The sequence below is a fragment of the Stegostoma tigrinum genome, chromosome 6 (assembly GCF_030684315.1).
Source record: "Stegostoma tigrinum isolate sSteTig4 chromosome 6, sSteTig4.hap1, whole genome shotgun sequence".
NCBI classification, from domain to species: domain Eukaryota; kingdom Metazoa; phylum Chordata; class Chondrichthyes; order Orectolobiformes; family Stegostomatidae; genus Stegostoma; species Stegostoma tigrinum.
The window spans coordinates 82086194-82105285 of record NC_081359.1 but is presented as its reverse complement, the minus strand read 5'-3'; the positions used below and the strand labels follow the sequence as shown (position 1 = coordinate 82105285).

The 19092-nt window shown below is 43.0% G+C and overlaps 1 protein-coding gene across 4 annotated transcripts in view; it reads right to left on the bottom strand.

The window, feature by feature from the left end:
- LOC125453351 (sister chromatid cohesion protein PDS5 homolog B) overlaps positions 1-19092 on the bottom strand; it is a 228211-nt gene that overhangs the window by 85514 nt on the left and 123605 nt on the right. For 3 of the 4 annotated variants that reach the window (XM_048532792.1, XM_048532793.2, XM_059646710.1), the window contains exons 14-18: positions 18756-18837; positions 13060-13108; positions 12753-12892; positions 12547-12662; positions 314-419 (exon numbers count right to left, since the gene is read on the bottom strand). In XM_048532792.1, the coding sequence (XP_048388749.1) occupies positions 314-419; positions 12547-12662; positions 12753-12892; positions 13060-13108; positions 18756-18837 (493 nt within the window). Of the gene's footprint in view, positions 1-313; positions 420-1358; positions 1582-12546; positions 12663-12752; positions 12893-13059; positions 13109-18755; positions 18838-19092 lie in introns of those variants that run through there. The other variant, XM_048532796.2, reaches the window with a different exon arrangement.

Here is a 19092-nt window from a genome sequence, read left to right as displayed (position 1 = left end):
ACGGTAGTAGATTCGCCAACTTTAGGTACATTTAAGTCGTCGTTGGATAAGCATATGGACGTACATGGAATAGTGTAGGTTAGATGGGCTAGAGATCGGTATGACAGGTCGGCACAACATCGAGGGCCGAAGGGCCTGTACTGTGCTGTAATGTTCTAGGTTCATCAACATGGCTCCACCATTCAAAATTAAATGATAATTATTACAAGAAACGAAATTATGCTGAAATGTCACAAGCAATACAGAAAGCAATTTTAAAAAGGTCAAATTAAGTTATAAACAAACATTGAGTTCCAGCAGTTCAAACATTTACCTTAAGCAATTCAAGGCCTGCTCGGATCGCTTCATCAGTTGGCACACCCTCCTCTTCATCATCAGCTGTACCATCAATGGATTTATTAATCTGCTTAATTAATGCACTATCAAAAACATGTGCGATGAATAAGTTTGAATTTACTTTTTTAAAAAATTCACAATTCTTTTAACAACAATAACTCAAGTTGACCCATAGGAAATCTGAACAGCAAACATGACAGATCATTGCTTTTTAAAAAAGGGCTCATTTGCATGCAGAGACAGGTATCTAAACCATTCCCTGCACTCATGGAAAGGACTTGAAATTTACACCTGGGTATAACAAATGTAATCAAAAACCAAAATTTAACTTCTGAGCTAATGCATATGTAATATGGCCCCAATTTTTAAATGTCAATAACATTTACAGACAAAAGCAGCTTTAGAAACTGGCATTACAATCCACACACTTAGCTCACAAAATGCTTGAAGGTCTGCTGTCTCAAGTGAAACTGGCAGCATTTTTGGGTGTTTCAGTCAGTACTGGTTATAACTAGCTGCATAACGGAGAGTTAGTTAAAGTAATATTTAAGATGGCAGCAGAGTTGCAGCGTTCAAGCTCGATTCCCAAGACCAGGGCTTGTCTGCTTCCTATGCCTTTCTTTTTACCACTTTTTCAGTGGCATCAGTCTTCTTCTTGGAGTGTCAGCAGTGGCAGGAGCAGTTCCTTCTTGGGGTGTACTTTGGCCACAGTGGATTCCTTTTCTGAAACGGCAGTCCTAATGGGTAGCAGCAACATAAGCCAGAACAAGGTACTGGCTGCTTCAGTGCAGTAATCTCAGCGTCAAGTCTGAGCCCAGTTCAGACCCTGGCAGCTTCAGCAAGTCACATTGCCAAGATTGTCCCAGTACAGAATCATATCTGCAACAGCCGTTGGAGCCAAGATGGCACTGAAGAAAGGCAACAGTGGCAGCAGCGATGGTGTGGCTCCAGGACAAGGTTCAGTCAGGGTAACAGAAAGCAGAGGCTTCTCCACACGCTGCTGCCGCCAGATTTCGAGGCAACTGTGTGTTCACAGACTAAGGGACAGACTTTATGGCTTTGTTTTTCTGACAGCAAGAATTCACTGCAGAGATGGGGGAATGATCTGGATGTGTCCTTTTCTTTTGGCTGGTGCTATTATTTCTGTTTTTAATCCTGTCTTCCGTATGCTAAGATGATGCCAGTGAATGGCAGTTTTGCACACTATTCTTGTACACGAGTACACAGAACAATAAAATTCTAAACCTAAATGGGTGCAGAAAATGGGACACAATAAGCCTGCACGACAGGGTATTGGTGCAAATTTATTTCTTGTTGCCCAGACTATACCAAACAATTATTCAAATCTTCATGATTTTATGCACAATACTTCTTTCACAGGATGATAGTATCGCTACCTGGACCAGTCTTTGGTCAATGAGTATTAGCTGATCAAATAAAAGCTAAATACTACCATTTTAATAGCACAGTGAAACACGACGCACACAAAATTCTGAAGATGGAAGTTAACAGCACTAAATAATATGGGATCAGTACCTTTATTAATAGAGGTATAGAATACAAAAGAAAGAAGCACACATTAAGCCGTTATCACAGAATGATCAGGCGTCTGATAACAGTATTCAAGGTTTGGCACTATACGACATGGACTTCAAACTGGCAAAGGCTCAAACGGCGAATTAACCTCTTTCATAGAATGATGTAACATTCTGTGAAGTAAGGAATTTAGTCTTTGAAGGAAAGATATGAAATTATGCTAGAAAAATCAACACATGCAAGGCATTCAAATAAGTTGAAGAGTTTCACAAAACAAAAAAACAGAATACAAATACGTGAAATTATTGAAACATATAGGATTCTTAGAGGACGTGATCGGACAGACGTGGAAAGTTTATATGACAGAGGGGAAGCACGGGGCCAGAGGGCACCATTTCGGATTAGGAGTCACATTTAAGGCGGAGATAAAGAGGAATTTCTTCTGAGATTGATTCTTTGCAACTCTTTACCACAAAAGAATTTTTTTTAAAAAAGTTTTCTACAGTGTGGAAAAAGGCCCTTCGGCCCAGTAAGTCCACACCACCCCCGGAGCATCCCACCCAGACCCATCCCCCTATAACCCAACGCGTATACTTTCAAAAAGTATCAAGAGAGTGAGGCAGAATGATTTTTAAATCAGTCAGGGAATCAAGGTATCATGGGGAAAAAGCAGGACCATCAGATCAGTTAGGATCTCACTGAATGGCAGAGTAGACTCGATGAACTGAATGGCCTATGTCTACTGTCTTAAGGTCTTAAAAAAAAAAGGGTAAGTTGTTGGACAGAATCTTCAGGGACAGAATTTACATGCACTTCAAAAGGAAAGGATTGATTAGGGACAAGCAACATGGATTTGTACCTGGGAAATTGTGTCACACTTATTTCGTTGAGTTTTTGAAGAAGCAACGAAGGGGATTGATGAGGGGAGAGCAGTATCAACGTGTGATCAATATGCTAAGATGTTCAACAAGGTTCCTCATTGTAGGCTGGTTAGCAAGGTTTGATCACACAGAACACAGGAGAACTAGCCATTTCAATACAGAACTGGTTCAAAAAGTAGAAGACAGAGGGCGGTGGTGGAGAATGGCTTTTCAGACTAGACTCTTGCGACCAGCAGTATGCCACAAGATTGGTGTTGGGTCCACTGCTTTTTGTCATTTATGTAAACTATTATGATGTGAACACGTAGTAAGTTCGCAAATGACACCAAAATTGGAGGTGTAATGGGCAGCAAAAAAGGGTACCTCAGATTACAATAGAACATTGATCAGATGGGCCAATGGGCCATAGAATGGCAGATGGAGTTTAATTTAAATAAACATGAGGTGCTGCAATCTCAGAAATGCAAGTCAGGGCAAGACTTATGCACATAATGGTAAGTTTCTGAGGAGTGGTGCGGCACAGAGACCTTGGAGTACAGGTTAATCGTTCCTTGCAAGTGGAGTCCCAGGCAGACAGGACAGTGAAGGTAGCGTTTGGTATGCTCATCTTAATTGTCAGTGCATTGAGTATAGATGTTGGGCGGTCATTCTGTGGCTAAATGGGACATTGGAGGGCTGCTATTAGAATACTGCATGCAATTCTGATCTTCCTGCTATTAAAATGATGTTGTGAAACTTGAATGGGTTCAAAAAATATTTACAAAGATGTTGCCAGGTTTGGAGGGTTTGAGCTATACACAAAAGGCTGAAGAGACTGGGGCTGTTTTCTCTGGAGTGTCGGAGGCTGAAGGGTGACCTTGTAGAGATTTAAAATCAAAGACACGGATAGTGTGAATATGCAAGATCCTTTCCCCAGGTTGGGGGGAGTCCAAACGAGAGGTCTTAGGTTTAAACCGGGAGGGAAAAGATTTATAAAGGATCCTAAAAGGGCAATACTTTCACACAGGGTGGCACATGTATGGAATGAGCGACCACAGGAAGTAGTGGAGGCTGGTACAATTACAACATTTATAAGGCATCTGGATAGGTATATGAATAGGAAGGGTTTGGGGGGGGGGGGGGGGGGGATAAGGGCTAAAAAGGTGGCAAAAAGGAAATAAATTAATTTGGGATGTACGGTTGGCATGTACAAGTTGGACTGAGGGTCTGCTTCCATGCTATCTCTATGAGTCCATGCAGTCCTACCGAGGCAGCCAAATTCAAAAGCAGACCAAAACAAAAACAGGAAAAGACTAGCAAACAGTTTGCCAACATTTGGGCTAAAGAGAAGGCTGCTGCCTTCAGAACTTGAATAAAAACAAAAAAAAATATATACTCCACACCAACTGCCTGTTGTCCTTTAGTACCTCTAAAACATCCTCAACTGTCGTCAACTATCTGTAAATACCTATCAAGTGGTCGACTTAATATATTAAGTAACTGTGGTCTTGATTCTCCCAAACTCAAAGCAACACACAGCTGAATATTTTGGTAATTCCTTCTTCAAATTATGCTGTATTAAAATTGATGTTAAATTAGTACCCAGTTTTCAGAGAAGGTCCATTTTTGAACAGATAGTTTGGAGACATAATATCCATGTTACACTAGCAACAATACTCAGATCATAATGCAGGGAAGTAGAAACACTGTTCCAGTACATATGCTCCAGTGGGTGTTTAAGTCTCATTAGGAACGCTGAACACGAAAATACTTCTTCCATGAAATTCATCTCCCCACTGCCAATTATTGAACATTAAAAAAAACTCAGTTGAAGTATTACGCTGTGCTGCCAAATTGAATTTGAATGGGATCCACTGCTAAAGGTTTAAAAAGACACAAAGATATTCTATTGAATTAAACTAAACTGCAATCTGTGCAGCAACTCCATTAAATATTCTGTTTACTATTTTGCTTGTGGAAGGCAGTGACAGGCAGACTCTTCTTTAGGGTTGATGACACACTAAAGAATAAGTTGAAACATTAGGAAGAATTTTCCCAGGCTCTGTGGACAATGGTGAAACACTAGAAGGGGAAAACAAAAAGGCAAGACTAAAAGTGAGGTACTTGACATCACGGAAGGAAGTCAAATTGTCCACGCAAGATTTCAAAAGCAAAATTCTAATCTTGCCACTGAGGAGCAAGGGGACTAGTTTCACGTATTAACATCTCTATTAACTTACTGTGTCACATTTATATGCAATTTGCTATTTTCCCAGGCAGCAGGGAGAAACTAAATGGTGCCAATTCTCACCATGAAAGTCAGAGCAGTTACCAAACAGCTATAGCTCATTGGTGTCATTTTTGAACGCCTACATTGGCCAGCATTGCCCAATATCTCAGGGTGCATGCCGCAGTAGTGGCCATCTGTTCCCTCCATCAAGAGGCTGGCATTGGCAACGCAGCAGCCTCATCACATCATGGACAACTTCAAGTTACAATACAGTTCACCATTTCAATGTTTTGCTGCAGAACTCACCAAAACCTTACATTGTAATGCTGCTGTCAGGCCACTTCTAAGCTCTTGGCTTGTTTTTCAGTACACACACACACACACACACACACACAGCCCGTTACTGGGACACTCAGCTTGCCTTTTTGCACATTCAGAAGTTAAAAGGCTTACAGTACTTTTGCCTTGCCTTGCGTTTTAGTGCTGACATAAAACTAGAAAGCTTGTTTGGGGTGGATATGCTGACATACAGCATAGTGCTACATCAAAATCATACCTACAGCAATGTCCCAACAGTTTACACAGCACACCTACAAAATACCTTGAAGAAACAGCTATATCTCAAAGTCTAAGGGGAGCAGTCCTAAATCAAGGGCTACTAGCATAGCAAATCAAAGACATCATTCCATGTGTTCAGCTTGGATAGCTAGCCACTGGGAGAGTCGTGGTCACAAGCTGAATAATACTACATCCTAGAAAGTTGGCCAAAGTCAGTCCTGCAGGTCAAGTACAGACAGTCTAGAGATTTTTTTTTAAATCATTAATGGGATGAGTGGACGTCACTGGCTAGGCAGCATTTATTCTCCATCGGGCAGTTGAGGCAACCACATTGCCGTGGGTCTGGAGTCAAATGTAGGACAGACCAGGTACGGAAGGCAGTTTCCTTCCGTAAAAGTACATTAGTGAACTAGACGGGTTTTTCCGAAAATCGATAAATTAATCTAATGATGACCATGAATCCAAATTCCAGATATTTTTACTGAATTCAAATTCCAATTCCATCATCTGCTGTGACAGGATTTGAACTCCGGGCCCCAGAGCGTTATGTGGGCTTTTCGACTAACACCAGCGATAATACATAATAAAAATCAAAAAAAAAACTGCAGATGCTGTAAATCAGGAACAAAAACAATCCACTCATGCCCCACAGAACTCATCTCTTCCTACCTTGACTCAGTCTTCTCTCCCTGGTCCAATCCCTATCCACATACATCCATGATTCATCTGACACCTCACGCTGGTTTCAAAGCTTCCAGTTTACCAGCTCCAGCCACCTCCTCTTTACCATGGATGCGCAATCCCTTTACACATCCATTCCCCACCAGGAGTGTCTTAGGGCTCTCCGCTTCTTCCTGGAACAAAGACCTGAACCATCCCCACCCACCACCACCCTCCTCCGCTCAGCCGAGCTTGTCCTCACCCTCAACAACTTCTCTTTCAACTCCATTCATTTCCTTCAGGTAAGAGGGGTTGCCATGGGTACCCGCACGGACCCTAGTCATGCCTGTCTCTTCGTGGGGTACGCAGAACATTCCTTGTTTCAGTCCTGTTCTGGCCCTCACCCACAACTGTATCTCCAATACATCGATGATATCATCGGTGCTGCTTCCCTCTCTCGTCAAAAATTGGAAAACTTCCAACAAATTTTTTCCTCCAATTTCCACCCTGCCATCACTTTCACCTGGTCTATCTCAGACTCCTCCCTTGCCTTTCTTGACATTTCTGTTTCCATTTTTGGGAATAGACTGGCCACTATTATCCATTACAAACCCATTGCTTCCCACAGCTACCTGAACTATGCATCCTCACACGCCACTTCCTGTAAAGGCTCGATCCCATTCTCTCAGTTCCTCTGTCTCCGTCACAAATATTCAGATGAGGCTAACTTCAGCAAGGGAGCTTCCAAAATGTCCACACGTTCCTCAACTGAGGACTCCCCAGCTCCGTTGTTGGCAGGGCCCTCAATCGAGTCCAACCCATCTCCCGCACTTCTGCCCTCACCCCTTTTCTTCCCTCCCACAACAGGTATAGGGTTCCCCTCATCCTCACTTACCATCCCACCAGCATCCACATCCAGAAGACCAGACACCATTTCCACCACCTCCGGCAAGATGTCGCCACAAGACACTCCTCTCCCCTCCCTTGTCCGCCTTGCGCAGACCTTCTTCCGTAACCAAAAGGTGCAACACCTGCACATTTCTCTCCTCCCTCCCTGGTATCCAAGGGTCCAAACATACCTTCCAGGTGAAGCAACACACTTCCAAACACCATAATGTGGTCTCTTCTACATTGGAGAAATGAAGCATAGACTTGGTGACCACTTCACAGAGCATCTACATTCTATTCGCAAAAAAGACCCTGAACTACCTGTTGCTTGCCACTCCACGCACCGCCTTGCTCCCTGGCCAACATTTCCATCTCCGGCTTGCTACAGTGTTCCAGTGAAGCTCAGCACAAGCCACAGGAACAACACTTCATTTTCCGCTTGGGGACCCTACAGCTCTCCGAACTCAATATTGAGTTCAATAACTTTAGGGCCTAAACTCTCCCATGTTCCAGGCCCCCACCCCACACATCAGGCCTTGTTACCACATAGCCTGCCACTACACACTCCCTGTTGCTAGTCACTAACAGTCCCCATTAACAACTATTCACCCTCCCAGCCTGATCATTAGCAACTCCTTTGTCTGCCCAACTGTCTCTCTCTCTCTCTTTGGGCTCTGTCCTATCGTTTACTCCCTATCCCACCCAGCTCCCTAATTTCTGCATATAAACTGATGTTTCCCAGCCATCATTTCTGAGGAAGGGTCACTGGACCCAAAATGTTAACTCTTTTCTCCTTCACAGATGCTGCAAGACCTGCTGAGCTTTGCCAGCGATAATACCACTAGACCATCGCTGCACAGAAATCTGGTCAGGCGTTTGAAGGAGTGACTAAGAGGCTGCTGGCCTGCTCGCCGAGCTGGCTTGTTTTTGTTTTGACGTTGTGTCGTCATGCTAGGTGACATCATCAGTGGAGGCTCCAATGAAGCAATGTTATTCTACTTCACTTGGAATTTATACTGTCTGGTCCATTGTGGTGGGTACTGTCATTTCTGGTTTTGATCTGTATGGGTTTGTATATGGAGTCCAATTCTGTATGTTGGTTCTCCACCCATATTTCAACCATGCATCTAGGAATTCCCATGCATGTCTATGTTTAGTTTGGTCTACTACAGTTACTTTGTCCCAGCCTTCATTGTCTGAATGCACAGATATTAAGGAGAGTTCCAAGTAACTTAGAAGGTTGCATGGCACAAACAAACCCGTGGTGGGAAAGTTAATTGTGAAGGACAGAAGACAACATACAGGGATGCAAAGTAGATAACCAAAAGAAGCAATTCAAATGAGTGTGAGAAACAACAGAAAACAGGATGGCATGCAGCAACGTAGGGTAGAGTCGAGGTGTGGGGGAAACATGACTCGGCACGATCTGACAAACAGTTTATCACACTGCTTAGCATCACTAGCTGTGAACTTGGTGCTCAGGAGGCCAACTGGGGTGATCGAGAGTCAAATGAAAAAGTGTTAGGTGCAAAATGTAGGCTGTCAACTCTGGTTGAAATCACAAGCACACGAGAGGGGGAGCACACGAGCTGGAGCAAGAGGGTGCGGGTGAGCAAGAGAGAGTTTTTTCAAGAACTGACAAAGAGGATTGATGAGAGCAGAGTGGTGGAGGTTAGTACAACTCCAACATTTAAAAGGCATCTTGATGGGTATATGAATAGATAGGGTTTGGTGGCGTATGGACCAAACGCTGGCAAACGGGACCAAATTTAGATCAAATATCCGGTTGGCATGGACAAGTGGACCAATGGGTCCATTTCTTTGTTGTATATCTCGCTCTGACTCTATAACAACATTAAGTTTCTTTTGTGAGAAGATAATAGGAGACACCTCTATTTATAGCATAAGCCTGGAACTGAAGTGCTCTACCTTTTGTCTAAACGTATGGGGGTCTCTGACGAAGATGATGGAATGCCTCCACATGGGCAATTTACATAACGTATCCCATTCAGACAATGTGGTGCACAGGGCACATGGCATGCATACAACAGAAAATTGTATGTGTGGTGGGAAGCATGTGACAACACCCCCCCAACCCTGCCACCCAAAAATATCCCCCGACATACAGAATATTAGTGAAGCTTCACAACTCTCCTGCTCACAACCACACCCTGGATTAATCATGCTCCTATATTTAGTTGATATGGTTGGGTATCAACCTTGTGCAGTAACCAGACGAAAAAGGTGGTTAAATGCCACTTTTGTATACAGTAACTGCTGACTGATCACATTACAAGGGACCTACTTGGTTTCTGATACCGTCCACAGATGCTCACTGGAATCGTGAGCAAAGGATCAAGACAGAACCTGTTGACATCTGCAATGTGAATTTCCACTGAAACTCGTAAGGAATACATGCATCTGGAAGCCTAAAAGTAGCAACAGTTCACAGTATTTCAGGCAAAAAAAAAGGTACACTCATCATGCAAACATCGTAGAAGTGGTCCATCATCACTGGTCTTTAATGGAACGTCCTCCAAGAAAGTGAGGGGCAGTGGAATTCCTGAATGAAGATGCCCAGGGACATTGGTGACAAAATAGTGTCATCTAGAGCATTCCAGATACCAAGTGCAATTGTGTCCCCGCTAGGTAGTGGTCTGGACTTCATGCATGAGGCCTAGCGTAAACACAATGCAACTAATGGAGCCAAGACTTGTCTCCGCGACATCAGGTTCCCATACTTGCTCAGGTCTAGGGGTGTATTTCGGTGCATTCTAGACAGAGGACATTGCAAAACAATGCATGTTGTTCCACATACAACTGTGGGATGCGACAATGAGAATCTGGGGACAGCGACAATAAAGTACAGAGTTTAAAAAAAGGAAGGGGGCATTGATCAGAACGAACACTGCCTTCACCATGCTGTACCACAGAATTTTTGGCCACCGTAAACCAAACAACTTCCTTGGCAACTGCTTTCACTAGAACAGAATTAAAAGGAAGTCATCATTCTCTTGCATTCATGTTGGACAAGCAAGCAACCCTAGTTTAAACTGCAAATACAGTTTACCAGTTCTTTCATCGCTTTTCCTATTGTTCAATAGGACTGAACATGACAAACTGATGCAAGCCTTGTCCCTCAGTCAATGAGAATATCCTTTGCCAGTCTTATTGTCATGGAAAGAACAGCTACATTTCTAAGAGGGATATAACAACGTGCGATGTTAAGGAGGGTTTCCACCTTCATTCTTGAAACAGTGGCTAAAGTGACAGTTAATTTTACATCGCCATCACTTGTATGATTAACACACATTCAGAAAGGTGATCACGCAATTAAGTGTCACCTATGTACCCTCCGGTTTGCTTTACTCATTTCCTTTCCATTTTGCCTAGATCAAGACCAGGGTTGGCAGCAAGGGTGGTGACAGGTTGTTCTGGTGAGGAGCCTGGTAGCGTTGGGAGTTTTGGAGTGGATAAACCCAGGGGCATTTGTGGCTACAGAGTCTGTGACAAAGCCAGTATGAACACAGCTGGCCAAGCAGCATCTTAGGAGCAGGAAAGCTGACGTTTCGGGTCAAGACCCTTCATCAGAAAGGTCTCATCAGCTTTCCTGCTCCTAAGATGCTGCTTGACCTGCTATGTTCATCCAGCTCTACACCTTGTTATCTTGGATTCGCCAGCATCTGCAGTTCCTATTATCTATGATAAAGCCAGTCCTGTATTATTTTACCAGTTCACCACAGATCCCACATTACTTTACCTTTTGTCAGCCTGCCACGAGGAACCTTGTCAAAAACCTTGCTAAAGTGCATCTGAACAGCAGCTACCAGCCTGCCCTCAATCATCTTTGTCACTTCCTCAAAAAATTCAATCACATTGGTGAGGCATGACTTTCTATGCACAAAGCATGTTGCTTATCGCTAACAAGTCCATATTTTTCCAAATGTGAGCAATTCCGGTCTCAAAATCTTATCTGATAATTTCCCTACCACTGACCCAAGGCTCACCAGCTTTTATTTCCCAGATTATCCCATTGGCCCTCTTAAACAACAGGAAAAGGGTTGGTTATTCTCCAGTCTTCTGAGACCTCCGCTGTGACTGAGGAGAATACAAAAACATTTCACACAAGGCTCCAGCAATTTCCTCAACTGCCTTTCTAAACATTCTGGGACAGATCCCACCAGGTCCTGGGGCCTTGTCTACCTTAATGCATTCCAAAACACCCACAATTTTTATACTGTCATCCCCTAGAATGGCACATGTAACCCTCCTAAAGCTCACCATCCATCGTGTCCACCACCTTTGTGAATACCAATGATAAGTATTCATTAAGGACCTCTGTCTCCAGCTCCACTCAAATTCCCTTGTCCTCATGTGAAGAAACCTTTTCCCTTGCTACCCAGTTACTCCTTAAATATATGTCTCAAACACCTGAGGATTTTCTTTAATTCCATTGGCCAAAGATATTGCATGCTGCTTTTAGCCTCCTAATTCCTCGTTTGAGTTCTCTCCTGCGATCATTCAATTCTTTTGACAGCACAAATCTGACAAAACGTAAGATAGTTGTGCCCTGTCAAGTTCTGTCTGTCGTGGGGAGCGCAAGAGAGGGGGAGGGACGGCTCGAGGGCACGCGCGAGAGAGACACAGACGGACGAAGAGAGAAACAGATTCATTTCATTTTAAGAGGTTAGGCTGTAGGGAAGTATAGTAATACAAGTGGGATGAACGGGATGCCTCTTCCCAGAGAGAGCAAATGCACAAATTAAGCAATTTTTTTTCAGTATCATTATTAATCAGTTACAAAATGACATGTGTTTTTTACTTGACATGGACATGTGGATATGATAACAAGAAATCTCAAAGTCCCTTCAGGAATGAGGAAGGTTTATTCCACCCAACCTCAAAAAAAGACAAACATTCAACAGTTAATCATCTTTTAAAATATTGAATTTTGTGAATTTACATCGAAATTCACACAAACAGACTATTTAGCCCAAAATTCCATACCAAAGTTAAAGTTACATAACACATCAGTTTGGTACACATCTTCTCATTTGACAATCAGCAAACCCCCTTATTCCCTTGAAATTCATATACGTATTTTTGCCCCAAATCACTACCTGCTATAGCAGGTTCTGTATTCTGCTCATTCACAAGAAGGGGGACAGGCAGGAGATTGTCACTCATGTCATGATGATCATTTAACAAGTTGGTGCAAGCACAATTGGTTGAATGGCCTTCTTCTACACTGTAACACTTCTGCAATTTTTCAAATAATCTTAACCAACCATGTTATCAAAAACATTCAGAAAGTCAGAATTTCCTTTGCACCCAAACAAGGCAGCTCCATTAGCATTGTATCTGATTAAATATTTTACATTTTAAGTAACAAAATCTGACTTAAATAATATAGGTTCAAAGACAAAAGAATCTGACTTCTCATTATTTATGACTTAAACCAAAAAGAATTCTGAATACCTAATGGACTCTGTGTCAATATGTACAGGCGCTATCCTCTCCAGGAGAAATTTCACCATTTCCAAAAATGGATTTGTCGGCTGTTTCGGGTTGCTTAGTTTTCGGGTTATTTCACGCTGTGCAAAAAGAAACAATTTGTTACTCAAATGGAGAAGATGTATGGTTGGAAATTTTCAACCCATTCCAACATAATAATTTTCAATTACCACACATCCTTCTGCTTGTTTGCATGAACAATTTGGACTAACAAGCACATCCAACTGGGATCTGATGCGCTCATCTTCTTCTAAAAATTGGTCAAATTTCTTCATAAAGTCCTGGGCTTTTCCCGGATCTGGCAAGTTTTCTGACAACAAAGTATTGCATTGAGCACATTGTATTATTGGAAGAATAATTACACTGCGTTTTCCATAAAGAGAAATATTTTCAACAGCTCTCAAATGGTATTCAATGAATGCCAAATTCTACATAAAACCAGTTCAAAATATTATTAAATATAAAAGGAGTACTTACTGGCGATTATCATCACTTTTGAGAATATGGCTCTGTCAGTGGTATCAGACTAGGATTTAAAGACAAAATTTACTCATTTTTACAATTTTATTCAGTAACCAGAGATTCATTTTTTAAATGAAAGCTAACTACTGCAGCTGCTGGAAATCTGAAACAAACACAGAATGCTGGAAAAACTCAGCTGGTTTGGCAGCATTTGTGGAGAAAGGAATTAGGGGTAATGTTAGAGTCCAGTATGATTCCTCTTCAGAACAATAACTGAGGTAGCACATTTCAGTGGAAAGAAACTAATCAAATAGAATGTTGTGAAAGCTACATAATTTCTCCTACTCCTAGGCAAGCAGTAATTTGCTGAAAACAAGCAAGACATATTTGTGTAAGGTATTTACAGGCATCAGCAACGACTTTTCTATGCTAGTTGCAAGGGTTATTTATCAATAATTAAGCTCATTTCCAGGAGTGAAAAGGCACAACTTAAAAACTGTTATTCATATAACACACATCTTAAAAGCACCAATAACATGTCACATTAACATTAGCAAGCTGATTAAGTAAAATTTGACAGACAGAGGCAGAGGCAAAGTAGCCACAACAACACCCTTTCTTTTAACTGTACAACTGACAGTTATTGAACAGTTCTCAAATCGTCAGGACAAAAACCTGAACTTTATCCCCTTCCAATTTGAGACTCAGTCTAGGAATCATATTTGAATGCAAGATGACCTTCCAATTACATGGCCTTGGTATCGTGACTTCCATTTTTCAGTTTTGTATCATCAGACCTCATCCATCTCATCTGCTCATGAAATCCTAATTTGTAGACATCACTATTCCATGGCATTCCTGGCTAGCCTAACACACTGTTCAATAATTCAAACTGTTGCCTGTGTCCTTGGTCTTATCAAATCTCCTTCATGTTAGGCCCTTGTACTAATTCACCTATCTTGGTTACCCATCAAGCAAAATCTTCAATTCAAAAATTCTTCATCCTGTTTTCAAACCGCTCTAATATCTTCATCTCTTCCTTCCTTTCTCTTGAATCTCCTGCACCTCCAAAATGCTCAAAAGTACCTTGCCTCTTGAATATTCCCAATTTTCATCACACCTCCAACAGTGGTATGAAAGTCCCTCGCTAAGCCTCTCCACTTGTCTACCTTTCTTCCTTAAAGCTTTAGGTTAGGCTAGCTCAATACTGCCATAGTGGTTCAATGTCATACTTATTTTACAATCCACAGACTAACACACTGGTACATTTTATTAAGACAAGAAGTTATATAAATTCTTGCTAAACATTTGTTGTCCATCCCAGTCACCCCAAATTAAAGCTGGATGTGGCCCTCCTGCCAACAGTGGAGTTTACATTGGTGGTTTCCCAAATACAGAATTTGAAGTGAAGTAATGGCAACAATCTATGTCCAAATCATAACGATGTTCAGCTCCAGAAGAACATGGCACTGTTACACTGGACTATCAACTTCAAAAGAAGGTACTGATCTGTGTGACATTTGTTACCACTGTGCTGAGTGGCAGAGTATATTGAGTTAGTGCATACCATTCCAGGAAACACTTATAAAATCAGATTATTTGACAGTGGGCTGCATTCATATTCCAGGCTAAATTTAACCTAAGCAATGAGAGATGAAAATCGCTAGGCTTTTTCCATACCACATTCCTTCCAAAGTTAGAGTAGAATTTGGAATTCAAGTTAATCTTGCAACATTAAGGCTTGCTAATAAGATTATATTTTAGCAGTACTAAATAGCAGGTACCTTTACTTCAAATTCCACTTTGTCCAGAATTTGTGTTATTTATTTAGTACATAAAAGTTTTAGGTTTATGTTTCTAGGTTGAGCAGTGGATCACTGGCATAGAATTTGCAATATCATTAACCTCCAGTTGCAACTCAAAAGACAAGACAGTAGATAGAGGCTTTGACGCCGACGGAACCCCGCCCACCGCCGACGGAACCCCGCCCACCGCCTCCACAGCCAGCAACCCCAGAGGAGACAGCCACACTGAGCCCTGCCGCATCTTCACCATCCCCCCAGACCTCCCACTGACTGAGGACGAACGGTCAGTCCTTAGTAAGGGGCTCACCTTTGTCCCCCTACAACCACACATCAATGAATACCAGTCACGGTTGGACATAGAGCAGTTTTTCCGCCGTCTTCGCCTCCATGCCTACTTCTTCAACCGGGAACCTAACCCTCCTTCCACTGACCCCTTCACCCGCTTCCAACACAAGTCCTCCTCCTGGACACCACCCCCAGGCCTCCCACCCTCCCTCGATCCCTTCATCTCCAACTGCCGTCGAGACATTAACCGCCTCAACCTCTCCACCCCCTCACCCACTCCAACCTCTCCCCCGCAGAACGGGCAGCCCTCCGCTCCAACCCCAACCTCACCATCAAACCCGCAGACAAGGGTGGCGCAGTGGTAGTATGGCGCACTGACCTCTACATCGCCGAGGCCAGACGCCAACTCTCCGACACCACCTCCTACCGCCTCCTCGATCATGAACCCACACCCAAGCACCAAACCATCATCTCCAACACCATTCACAACCTCATCACCTCAGGGGACCTCCCACCCACAGCCTCCAACCTCATTGTTCCCCAACCCCACACGGCCCGTTTCTATCTCCTTCCCAAAATCCACAAACCTGCCTGCCCTGGTCGACCCATCGTCTCAGCCTGCTCCTGCCGCACTGAACTCATCTCCACCTATCTGGACTCCATTTTCTCCCCTTTGGTCCAGGAACTCCCCACCTACGTCCGTGACACCACCCACGCACTCCACCTCCTCCAGGACTTCCAATTCCCTGGCCCCCAACACCTCATATTCACCATGGACGTCCAGTCCCTGTACACCTGCATTCCTCATGGAGATGGCCTCAAGGCCCTTCGCTTCCTCCTGTCCCGCAGGCCCGACCAGTCCCCCTCCACCGACACTCTCATCCACCTAGCTGAACTCGTCCTCACACTCAACAACTTCTCTCTTTTGACTCCTCCCACTTCCTACAGACTAAGGGGGTGGCCATGGGCACCCACATGGGCCCCAGCTATGCCTGCCTCTTTGTAGGTTACGTGGAACAGTCCCTCTTCCGCAGCCTCCTGCACTGCCACAATGATGCCACCCGAAAGTTGCAGGAACAGCAACTCATATTCCGCCTGGGAACCCTGCAGCCATATGGTATCAATGTGGACTTCACCAGTTTCAAAATCTCCCCTTCCCCTACTGCATCCCTAAACCAGCCCAGTTCGTCCCCTCTCCCCACTGCACCACACAACCAGCCCAGCTCTTCCCCCCCCCCCCCCACCCACTGCATCCCAAAACCAGTCCAACCTGTCTCTGCCTCCCTAACCGGTTCTTCCTCTCACCCATCCCTTCCTCCCACCCCAAGCCGCACCCCCAGCTACCTACTAACCTCATCCCACCTCCTTGACCTGTCCGTCTTCCCTGGACTGACCTATCCCCTCCCTACCTATACTCTCTCCACCCATCTTCTTTACTCTCCATCTTTGGTCCGCCTCCCCCTCTCTCCCTATTTATTCCAGTTCCCTCTCCCCATCCCCCTCTCTGATGAAGGGTCTAGGCCCAAAACGTCAGCTTTTGTGCTCCTGAGATGCTGCTTGGCCTGCTGTGTTCATCCAGCCTCACATTTTGTTATCTTACAGTAGATAGAGGTTTAGGTTACAGTTTACGAATAGACATCTGTCATGAACTTGTGTAGGTACCACATAATCAGAGGTTTTCAAAATTGCTGGTAGGTGCTTGAAAGCCTGTGTAGCTTCTATGAATTGTAGCAACCACATGCACATTTGGAGGCACCGTCAGGCTTATTTATAACAGACACATTAACTGCAAGTTTCAAACTACAGTCATCAAGTCTACAAGTAAACTCAGCCAAACACAGTGGCAGTGAAAGTAAGTAGAGAAATCTAAAAATGATACCAATTGATTTTAAATACACTATGAACAAAGTTGAGACATCCAACTTTTGTGGCAATAAACATTTTGAAATTCGCACAAAAAATTAGGAGAAATTTTGAATACACCCATTTCATCAACAAAAGCTAAGTTTTGAGGGAGACCACAGCAGCTTCCTCTGGTAGCTTCTGTGGAGCATTAACAGCTTGTGTCGAGTTCAGAATGGCTCCTCTTTGGAACGGAGGGGTTCTGGAAAACAGAGCAGGACCAGAATTTGGCCATTCAGCTTTGAACCTGCTACATCAATGGAGCTTACGTCTGATCCCCAACTCAGTGTCCTGTTGATCCCTTTAGCCCTAACTACATTTAACTTCTTCGTGATAACGTTCAATGTTTTTACCTCAACCAGTTTCTGCAGCAGAGAATTCCATAGGCTCACCACTCTGGGTGAAGACATTTCTGATCAAGCCCAGCCTGTATTCTTACACTAACACCTGGTTCTGGGCTCCCAATCAATGGGAACATCCTTCCAGCACTTACCTAGTCTCGTCCCATTAAAACATCATAAATTTTCTAGGGGATACACTGTCTTTCTTCTCAATGTCAGTGACTGTAGTCCTCATCAATCCAGTCTCTCTTCATACAACATTCCAGCCATCCTGGGATTCAGTCTGGTGAACCTGTGGTGCACACCCTCCATAATCAGAGTATTCTTCCTCAGATAAGACCACGTATTCCAGCTGTGGTCTCACCAAGGCACTGTACAACTGCAGCAAGATATATCTCTGCTCCTGTACTCAAATCCTCTCGCTACGAAGGCCAACATACTATTTGCCTTTTTCACTGCACCTGCAAGTTCAGCAACTGGTGTATAAAGGACACCCAAGTTCCATTGCGGCTTCCAACTTTCCAACTGATCACTGTTCAAATAATCATCCAAATTGCTATATTTGCTATCAAAGTAGTTAACTTCACATTTATTCACATTATGTCCACTCTATTCATCCAAATCATTGAAGCATCAATGAATCCTCCTCAAATCTTACCCTGCTTGTGCCTTAGCAAGAATGATTTCAGACAATCAGAATATCAATCTGCACTACATCTAATTTTACAATGACATGAAGATGGCCCTAATGCAAAAACACAAAGAAAGAAAAGGAATTGATCCTACATGTATAAACATGCTACAAGCAGCAACAGACAAAAACAGCTAAAAAAATTGCATTGAGAGGCTTTAAACAAAAATAAGTGGGAATAACATGTCTAAAGAGGGGAGCCTCTTAGAAATTTAAGACCCAGTATTTTAGTAACATCCAACAAACAAGTGAGGGATTTTGTTGTAGTCGCAACTGCAAGACACCAAGACGCAAAGGTGAGAATTTTGAGTAGTCATAACTGTACATAACTCCCACCATCTTACATGGTCATCTTTCTCGAACTCTCAAGGCTGATCAGATGTAGAAATATCCAAGTTTATAGCCCACAGGCAAGCCTAACTCAGAGCATGTCCATTTTCATTGAAGATGGAGCTGGCACTGCATTGAGTTAGGGTAAAGGTTGCAGATTTATCCAAGTCACATTTTACATCCATGGCTCAGTCTCAACACCCTGGAATCCATACACCAATAGAATAAACCATAACTGTCGTCATTTGCCTTCAGTATATAAATCAAGAAAAAAAAAATCACTGTCATCTCACATTGCTGGGGCCATTGTACTTACATCTCATTACAAGCAAACAAGCAGAAAAACATCATGCTTACTTTTTGTTGTTTGTGCAGATCAAGCAAGTCACGTACATGATGCCTCAGCATATTTTGACATTTCCACATTTCATTTAATGCTCTGTTAAAGATCACAAGAACATCAATTAGTGGATTTCAAACAGTTCCTTGGTTTAATTTAATCAAATTTTAAAAGATGTCAAAAAAAACCACAACAAGAATATATTAAACATACTCCATCTTGTTCATAGGCATACATAGAAGGCAACAAGAAACTCTGAAGAAAATTTTTTGGCATATTAAGTCCTATCAGTTCAGGCATCGTGTTCGATTATTTGCTTAGCTCCACCTAAAATTAACCATAAAACTACTACCT